This window comes from Primulina huaijiensis, chromosome 8, assembly GCF_012295235.1.
Source record: "Primulina huaijiensis isolate GDHJ02 chromosome 8, ASM1229523v2, whole genome shotgun sequence".
Classification (NCBI taxonomy): domain Eukaryota; kingdom Viridiplantae; phylum Streptophyta; class Magnoliopsida; order Lamiales; family Gesneriaceae; genus Primulina; species Primulina huaijiensis.
In genome coordinates, this window is record NC_133313.1 from 3242710 (window position 1) to 3253017 (window position 10308).

General features: G+C 34.5%; 1 protein-coding gene across 1 annotated transcript; it reads right to left on the reverse strand.

Annotated features, from left to right (window-relative positions):
• Positions 1-5446: 5446 nt before the first annotated feature.
• Positions 5447-8825, reverse strand: LOC140983561 (pyruvate dehydrogenase E1 component subunit alpha-1, mitochondrial-like). Its single transcript, XM_073450652.1, has 8 exons — positions 7955-8825; positions 7357-7436; positions 6860-6937; positions 6425-6520; positions 6276-6347; positions 6103-6156; positions 5885-5950; positions 5447-5801 (listed from the first exon to the last, which is right to left on the reverse strand). The coding sequence occupies exons 1-8, from the start codon at positions 8643-8645 to the stop codon at positions 5757-5759; spliced, it is 1182 nt and encodes a 393-aa protein (XP_073306753.1). The 5' UTR covers positions 8646-8825; the 3' UTR covers positions 5447-5756.
• Between the last annotated feature and the right edge of the window lie 1483 nt (positions 8826-10308).

Consider the following 10308-nt stretch of genomic DNA (forward strand, 5'->3'; position numbering starts at 1 on the left):
AAAGAAGATGTTGTATCGAAGAAACTTAACTATATATTTAAGACAATAGAAAAAACATGTATAATTGGAACGAACTTATCATGACGTATACTAACATTGATTAAGAGGCTTTGAGAATGATTATTAAATAGTTGGAGAAAATATGAAATTATTTATTTATTTTAGGAATAGTGGTTAGAATATAATATTATTAATTAAAAAAAATGAATTTTGAACAAGGAATCTGACGGTGGAGAAGCAGGTGATTTGATTATAAGCAACGCATAGGATTCCTCTGGAAATTATTAACTTTTGGCATCAAAACTTGTGAAATATATTAATAAGGACCCACGACTTGTGATGGACTGCCATTGGTCCATTCACAGCATAAAGCTTAAAAAAAGTACTGTTCCATCGGCCGAATGCTGTCAGAACGATGTCGTTTTTCGGGACGTGAGTCTTTTTGTGCCATACCCGAAGGGGCTCTGTTCAAAAAATGTAAACCTTTTTTTCCCCTTATTTATTTAAAATTATTTGCGTCGAAGTTCTAAATTTTCTGAATTCTCAGTCACTCCTCCCGGGATTGTTTATTTTTTTTTTTAAATCTTAAAAAACAAAAACTTGTGTGAGAGGGTCTCACGGGTCGTATTTTGTGAGACAGATCTCTTATTTGGGTCATCCATGAAAATGTATTACTTTTTATTGTGAATATCGATAGGGTTGACCCGTCTCACAGATAAAAATTCGCGAGACCGTCTCACAAGAGACTTACTCATTTTAAAATCCGAGCTGTTATTTTCTTGTGCGTTTTAGATAAACTTAAAAGATAATCTCGATAACTGACAAATCATATTGATTATGTAAAATACCTTAGCCAAACTCGATATGACAGACTCAAAGTTGAGATGACATAATTGAACGTTCGACTTCTTGGTAAAAGCTCACCATACATTGCTGTCCAATATACCTCTTGCGGACAACCATTTTTCATTTTTAAGATTAGAGAAAGAGATTTGTCAGAATTGGATTAACAAAAACAACAATCAGTATTGATCTCGTATATAAAACTGATAAATTACAAATCATCAACCATTTTACACTCGAATGAATCTTACTATTTGAAATGTTTCACCTGACATCCTCGTACAACGACGGCTGGCATAATAAATCATTTCAAATTCGTATTCAATATTAAAAAAGGTAATAGAATAATTCATTTACCATTGAAATTTTAAGCTTTTGATGAGGTAATTTTCAACCACAAAATCTATTTTGGTGTAAATTTTACACTAAAAAAATACGATTTCTGTACTAAATACAACATCCATTTTCAACCCATTTATTTCAAATCTTACACCGAAAAGAATATTCTCAAAATATTTTTTTATTTATAAATCATTAAATCAAATTATTCTTTAATTATTAATAATTAACATAAATAAATATTTAAAAAAACCAATAATTATTATTTTAAAATTTTATGTTTAGTATCTCATTATTAAAATAATAAAATAAATATTGTAGTATTATCTAAATAATATTTATATTTAAAAATAAATAAAATTAATACATATTTATAATAATTAAAACAAACAAAATAAAAAAATACCTCTGCGCCAAGCAGAGCGCAGCCTCCATTAGATTCAATTTTTGCACCAAAATGGTGCTTTATGGTGGTAAAGGTTGGAGATATCCTAAGGGTGCATACGATTATTTTCCCAACACGATACCATTATTATCCGTACATATCATATCTTTAATCATATTGTACCCAAAAAAAAATAAAAAAATTACTAGGTACAAGGACAATATTATTTTTCTAGAATATATATATATATATATATATATATATATGTTTTGATATCATGCACACCTACCGTGCACACCTATGTGAGCACCGATGAGGTGTCACCCACTCATTGGATATGATATATATATAAAAGCACATATAATGCATATATTTGGTTATATATGGGTAAAGAATCTGTCAGAGAATTCTTGAGATATAGGTATTTCACTGGGTAAATTAAGGGTCGACGAGAGATATTGGAGCCACAACTGATTAAGATGCAGGCTGTCATAAGATAAATTATCAATTATAAATTATAAGACCGATCGTTTTTTGTTTTATTAAAAGTTATAATGAAAGATAACAATGTAACAAAATCTTTTATATCATACAACAACTCAAACAACACATTTCAATTATATTCAACTTAGACGATTATTACATCAAACAATCTATCCAAATAATTTCCTTTCTTGCAATCTGAAACGTCTCTTACTTTTTAACTTTAAAATACTACTAAATTTTATTTTATTTTTCTCATGAAATTCGAACCCTCACTTAAAATAAAGCCAATATTTTAAAATCTTAAATGCATAAAAATCCATAAATCGTTAACCACAAATCATATGTCACTTTAAAATAATCCAGCGACAAACTTCAAAATAAAGCATAAAATCTTTAAATAAATAATCTTCAAAATCTTTACTTTAAAACTTTAAATACTAAGCTAATGCGGAAAATAAAGTCCATCGAGAGTGTACTGTCGGACTCGATCCACTCAAGCGTTAGCGCTTCTCTCAAAATCATCCTCATCTGCAACCATCCAAACCTAGTGAGTCTAATGACTCATAACGTTCTAATCATACATAACAAATAATACATATGCATGCACATGCATAAATATCATACTTTTATTTAAAATAAGCTAGCATAAATTTGTAAACGTAAATAAATCACAAATAATTAAATCGTAAAGCTTTCAATCATATTATATCTTTTTTTTGGAGAAGTTTGATCTTTGAAAGTAACTAGCTGTAATCATATCATCATGTGGTCGACTGATCAATCTTAGCTACACCAAGTACCTGGGGGACGGTGCGTCAGCAACTATCGTCACTGGGCCGTGGCAAAATATGAAAATATGATCGTCAGATTCTTTCTGGGGCCTTCTCCCGTAAACGGGCTCCCTCTTGGCCTTTTCCCTAACGATATTCTCAATCATATCATATATGTCACAGTCAATTCATATCCTTCAAAATATTTTTCTTTTCCTTTTATTTATAAAATATCGTATCATTCAAAACTAGTAAAACAGCATTTTTCGGGGAAAATCGTACAGTCTTTGCATATATCATAAAAAATATCATATTTTCATCATATAACCATTCTAAAATATCATTTAGCATGCATTATGATTCTTCGGACAATGTTAGACCTTTCATACTACTCGGGACGTAAAATGACCATTTATCCCTGAACCTTGAACTTTCCAATTTTGACTTTTTCTTATTTTTATTGACTCGAACCTATCTCATAGTACCATATAAACTTAAATTTGACTTCTAATATTTTTCTTAAATTCGATCCTTTCGATTTATTGACTTAATAGCTAAACCATGAAGCATTTTAAATTCGAATAAATTCAAAACTTAATATTTTCTTCTCAAATTTTAAATATAAGCTTTTCATTCCTAAACTACCCTCGTGAACCACGAACCAAAACCCCGTGGACCACGGTTCGAGCCCATTTCCTTCCCATATTCAAAACCGAACCCTAAGCCCTAATCGAGCCACATTTCTCCCAAACACCCGAGCCACCCTCGAGTCACCATGGACCAGACCATTACCAGACCCTCCTGGATCCTTCCTGACCCATCATAGACCAGTGCACCAGCCCCTAGTCCCTGCAACCAGCCGCGCACCCCTTTCCTCTAATCCCCAAAGTCGCAGCTCACAATAACCCGAGCCACCTTGGACCACGGTTGCATCGGACAATGTCACGACCCCAAGCCATCCTCCCTAACTCTACTGGACAAGCCTCGCCACCCAACCAGTCGTGCGCCCAACCCCTGAACTAGCTGCGAACCCTAACTCTTGGTTTAAGCGTGCGGCTGTCTCCTTCCTTCGAGCCCTGAGGAGTCTGGTCACCCTAGGACTCTTCCTAGACTCTGAACCAAACCGCGCACAGGGCCTGAACCATGCCTGGCCTAGCCCTGGTGCAGCAGCTCCAACCCGTAGCCAAGCTTCTCCATCCCAAAACCCTAGCTCTTTTGATCCCTTCCATGCACAACCCCTTCTTGATACTGTCCAGCCTTCGTATCGTCTCTAAACTACACTTTCCCTGACTCTTAAACAACTCTTTTTGGCAGCGTCTCCTTAGAATTCATAACGTGACTCAAACAAGCGTGAAATCATAAAAAAAATGTTTGAAAATAAATTCTTAAACGTTGCATATTTTGGTCTAAATAATTTTCATGTTTAAAAACGTAAATCATGGATAATATGATTTGAATGATGCATAAAGAAGGTTCAGAAACGAGCATTTGGCTCGAATATTCGATCGTTTCCGTGAGTTGCGAAGAAGAACGAAAAGGCGACGAAAATCCTTGAAATTTGCTCTCCAATTTTTTTTGAAAATTTCAGTGTGTGATGTGTGTATTTTCTGGCGGCTGGTAGGAGTCATCAAGCCTAGGTTTTGTTTTTAAAGTTTTCGAAATTCATGTTTAAAAGTTGGGGTTTTGGGGTTTAGAAATAATTAAGCCTTCCAATCCTAGTTAAATTAAGCTTATTAAGACCTATTTAATTATAAAATAAAAGTTTACAAAATTCGTTTTCAAAAATAATAACTTTCGAACCTTTAAAAGTCCTTCGTTTGAATAAAATCAGTTTCCCGGATAAAATCGAGCTCGTCTTATAAAATAATTCAAACTCCAACATTTTTTTAGAAAATTTTCATCTTAATAAATCATTTTATCGAGCCTTAAAAATATTTATCGAAAAATATTTTTCATCTTGTTCGTCTCCGGTCTCCTTTCCCTAGCCTAATATCGAATATCCGAATAAAATCTTTAATTTCATGAAATCATACCATCTAAACATTTAATCATGCAATATGTATCATTTGAGCATTTAAAATCAATTAAATAAAATAATTAATCAATTTAAATAATTTGCATGCATGCGATTTACGTGGAATGATTTTTGGACGTTACACAATCAATATCAAACCCGTGATCTTGACATTTATATCAATTGAAATATCGAGCACTAGTAGTTTTACCAAAAGTTATAACGGATAGTAATGATATAACTCAAATCTTATGAACCGTACAACTCAAACACCACATTTCAATTACTCTATCTAACAAAAACAATTATTTCACCAATAACAAGAGTGTCGAGAATCATGCTTAAGTATATATCAAAACAAATGATCGATAACAGATGTTAATTTTCCAACTTTTTACGAAGACAAGGTTGTCTTGGCTGGGTCGAAGCAACATCTAAGAAACGGAAAATTTTAAATTACATTGTCGTTACTTGTTTAATATTTCGTATCTTCATTTTTACTCACCAAGGAAAATATTGAATAAACCAATTTTATTTCTCCCTCTATTATTTGGTCAGATCATTCAAAATTCATTAGCTACACATCAATTTTTAGCTAATTTACTTGCATGATCAAATCGTGATGATTTATAACAAGTAATGTGTACCAACGATTCCAAGATCGGACAAACAACGCCACACGGCCTCAAGCTACTCGAGCCAAGTTCGTCATGGGAAACAATCCAACACTAACCCCTCGTCGAGCCCGATCCATGTCACAAATTTTTAATATAATTTATGATAACAAATTTCGAAATTAATTTCCGAATTTATCGAGTTCAAACTCAAACCACCAACTATTTGACTTACACATGTTTGTTCTCTTCATTTTATCTCAGGCTAGCCCAACGATTGGAAGGCGCCCTATAGTTGTTTTGCTTCATGGGAGCACAGTTCTAACTTTTTTCCTATCCACTCCAAAAACCTGCAAAAGTATCATATCAACTAGTAATTCGAAGTATGATTAAACCCCAAGGAGAGGCAAATTGGACTGAAAGAAAACGATACCTCCAGCCCCAAGTCTTTTACATACACATTGGTGAAAAGTTCGGATGGATCGGGCCACGGACTCTCCTGAAAAAACAGGTGGACGAGTATAAACCGTCATGTAAAATACAGTAGAATGTTTGTTTTGGTTCCAACTAACGATCAAAACATGATATTCTGGCTGCTAAAAGGTTTAATAGGCAGAGACACAGGTATTATGTTGCACATCTTAATCTTACCTTAGCTTTTGCTACAGCTTCATCCACCTCTTTTCTCGCTTCTTTCTCGGTGTCCTAAGAAAATGGTAAAAGTCGATTATACCATCTTCAGATTTCGCGAAAAATCTTTATACCAAATTATTCTTAAGGCAGAAAAAAGATTGATGCTCCATAAGAAGATGAAATGGTCACACCTTTAGTTCCTTCTCAGTGGCAAGATCATGAGACAATATGACCTTTCTGATTCTTTCGATAGGGTCACGCTCCTGCCAAAAGGGAAGTGCTCACACATTAGCATAACGAAATTGGTCAATCATAAGGAAAATTTATTCCCGATATCTACCTGTCGAATACCACTAATCTCATCACGTGTACGGTATGTACTCCCTGGATCGGACATCGAGTGTCCATGATACCTATAAGTGTCCATTTCAAGGATCTGAAAAGAAATATCGGCAAAGTGAAGAACATAATAGGGTTCTTGATGTAAACATAGAAGAAATACTTTGACTCAACGAAAAGGATAATTCATCAATCACCTGCCGTACATATATTTCTTTCGTACCATGGGTAGCGAATATGGAAAGGGGATTAGTTTTGAAGAAAGTAAGAGAGAACCTCAAAATCATGCTATCTATTTCTGTTCCATGTTCTTTTTTTTACCACGAATGTCAGTTCGGTCTCACAACAATTCACACACACAAATACAGTGAACGACTTAAAAGGTCGACGACGCAAAAAATGTGCATAAGTAGATTTAGAACATAATATAACTTACGATTGGTCCATTCTTCAAGGCATGATCCTTAGCAAACTTGCATGCTTGTTTCACTGCAAGTGCGTCCATACCATCCACCTATTAAGAACCATAACATGCAATAAAAGAGACAGAATTATAATAGAAAACTATGTTACCATGCCAAGGACAAGAAGTAAGCAACATTAGAAAAATAAAGATAATCTTTTACATATCCCTAACATGACAACTTTTTCGATTACTCATACTCTGCCTCTGCCTCAAAGTCCTCGCATCTACAGTCAATTACTCAACTTCAAGATTGATCATAACTCATAACAACACCGCCTCCCTAATGAACCAAAGATACATATAGTTTTTCGACACCAATCTAGTTCCATACCAGCAATGCAGAACGTGAATTTTAGCCAAGTTATAAATGCAAATAAAAACAAGTCCTTTTCAAATGCCATGATCCAAAAACTATATGGCGAAAAGGTCCTTAATTCAACCGTGCGATTTGCAATTGGTACACTCACCTTCAAACCTGGAACATAATCCCCTCTCTTGTAATAAGTTGCACTCTTAGCTGCCCTCCATCCGGCTGTGCCCATTCCATCTGTGAACCAAACAAACCAATAATGAATCCAAATACACTATAATACACGAAAATCGATCATAAAAACTGATTATAGGCTCAAAGACTATCGACAGAAATCAGATTCACAAAAAGTAGCACCTCTTCAAGAATTCCCAGTATTATAAATTGAATGTGACAATACAATTAAGCCGACATATTGAAATTTTATCAACTTGAAAATATTAAAAAAAGCTAATAATATGACAACCATCCAACATCAATTTCCCAAGAACTCAATTTCATAACATTACAACATTTCTACCTAAAATTAATCTCATATTTATTAATAAGTCAAAAATAGATGTTATATCTAGTTATTTTCCAGAGGGAACCACGGGGAATGGAGGGCTTTTAATAAATTTTATTTTAAAAATAAATTTTATTCTCAAGGATACAAAGATATTATTGAAAAAAACAAAAAATATCACCAACCCCACTGTGTCGGATGAGAATCGGTTTCACGAAGAAAAGAAAAACAAAGATTTCAAAATTCTTACATTGGTTATTCTCGCAAACCAAAATCGCAGGTAAATTCCACAACGCCGCCATGTTCAAAGCTTCGAACAACTGCCCCTGATTCGCAGCTCCATCTCCATACAGGACAAATGTCACGTTCTCCTCCTTGCTATACTTCTGGGCGAAAGCCAATCCACAACCAAGCGGAACCTGCGCCCCAACAATCCCATGCCCGCCGTAAAACCTTTCGGGCTTGTTGTAGAAATGCATCGAACCACCTTTCCCCTTCGAGCACCCACCTTTTCTCCCCATGAGCTCCGCGAACGCTTCGAAAAGCGTGCCCCCACGGGCGAGGTAAAGGCAGTGATCTCTATACGCGGTGATTATGGCATCCTTTCTGGTGGTCGCGGCCTCCATCCCGACGGCGAAGGCTTCTTGGCCATCGTAGAGGTGGCAGAATCCGCGGATTAGCTTGGCCTTGTAGAGAGAATCGGCCGTGATTTCCATGCGGCGCATTACGGCCATGTCTCGGAAGAATTCAAGTAGTTCTTGAGGTGTGGTTTCGACGGAGCGTGAGGGAGGGTCGATATTGTGTGGAATGAAAGGGACGGAGGTCTCGACGGTGATCGGGTTGGTGGAGTCAGTGGCGAGGTGGCGCGTGGAGAACAGGGCGGTGGGAATGGATCGTTTCAGCAGAGTAGTAGCTCCTCGGCACTTGGTTAACTGAGCCATAGCTGGCCGTTGATCAGAGTGGCTGGTGGTTTATCGACGACCGGAGTTGGAAGAGAGGTATCTCTATGGAAGAATTATTGCCTTCTAGTGGTGGAATATAATATAATTTCACAGTGGGTACGTGTAAATGTAACTGTGTAGAAACTCTCCACCTGTTGCTTCATTGCTATGGACTTGTATAAACTAATTTTAGACATTGTCACCCGGAATTTTGTGCGGAGTAGGTGATCATTCCATTTATTCATATATTTAAAATTAAAAATATTATGAATTGAATCGATAAAAAAATGTTTCATAATATTAATTTTTGAGATAATCTTATATAAATTTTTATGTTATTTATTTCGTTTCCTATATCAGGGTGTACTATAAATAAATTTAATTTTGAAAATAATACATGAAAGTGACGGTAAGTCTTGATTCTTTTATTCAAACATACAACATATTATTACATAGTACTTTCCTGTAAATGATAATAAAATTGTTTAGCTATTTATCGTAGCTGTAATTACAACACACATAAACTCAAAATATTACAAATATTATTTTAAAAGAAAAATGAAGATGTTGAATAATGTATTCGTCTTCCTTCAGTCCAAATATATATAAGTTTTGGTAGATTTGAAATCCAGAATTCAAACTTGTGAATTGTCTTTCCAGTTTGGGCCGACATCATCTTTTAGTTGGTGTACCACTAGTTAGTGGTATGTCATGTTATGGTAGATGAGTGATCCATCCTCAATTAATGGAGCCGTTGGATTATGTCTTATTTACCTTTGTCGGAGAAATTTTTGCTTTTGTATGGTCCCCGGGGAAAACATGACTTGTGTGGACATTCAACACTAGGACTTGTCTCGCATTATATTTTCGGTCAAATATGTACCAAAAATCTTTCCCAAATTCTGGCACTTTTTGGTTTGAGCACTATGAGCATATTTCTACTGATCATCTTCTCACATGAACCATGATGCATAATTCCCGACGAGTTTCAATACTCCCGTCAACTTTCTGTTTCAGATAAGATTTTTTTTCCAAATATTTCTTCTGTACAGCTTATAGTTTTTTCTGTTATGTTATTTAACAGAAAAAATCTATTTACAGAATTTTGATAAAACTTAAATAGAAACTTCACTTTGTCCATCTCTGTGAGACATACACATAATACCCATGAGTGATGAAACAAGAGATTTTTCATTCTCCGGAAGATCCTTGATGAACTTCTGAATGTTCATATTTGGTCTTCTAAACTTGATAAAGTGAAAGGCACAGCTGATTCTGGTGCTGCACTAAAAAAGTAAGCTTCATAATATCTCTCATTGACAAAACGTATCAATAATCATAAAATCTAACTATCGAGATAACTGCAATTGATAAATTTAGTTTCGTCAATTTATTTTGACAAAATATGTTATGATAGCATAACACACGTAATCTAGCGTTACTCATGTACCAATCGTTCATGACAATTATGGATTATTGAATTCATGAATATAGGTAGAAAATTATACATATAATTAAATTGTCATATTAAACAACATACATCTTTCATAAAAATAAATTATAAATCAAAAAATACTTGAATAAAACAAAAATATTAAATTAAAGGGAAAAAATCTCATAGTGATAAAATTGAAATAGTATAAATATTCTTTGAATCAAAAAT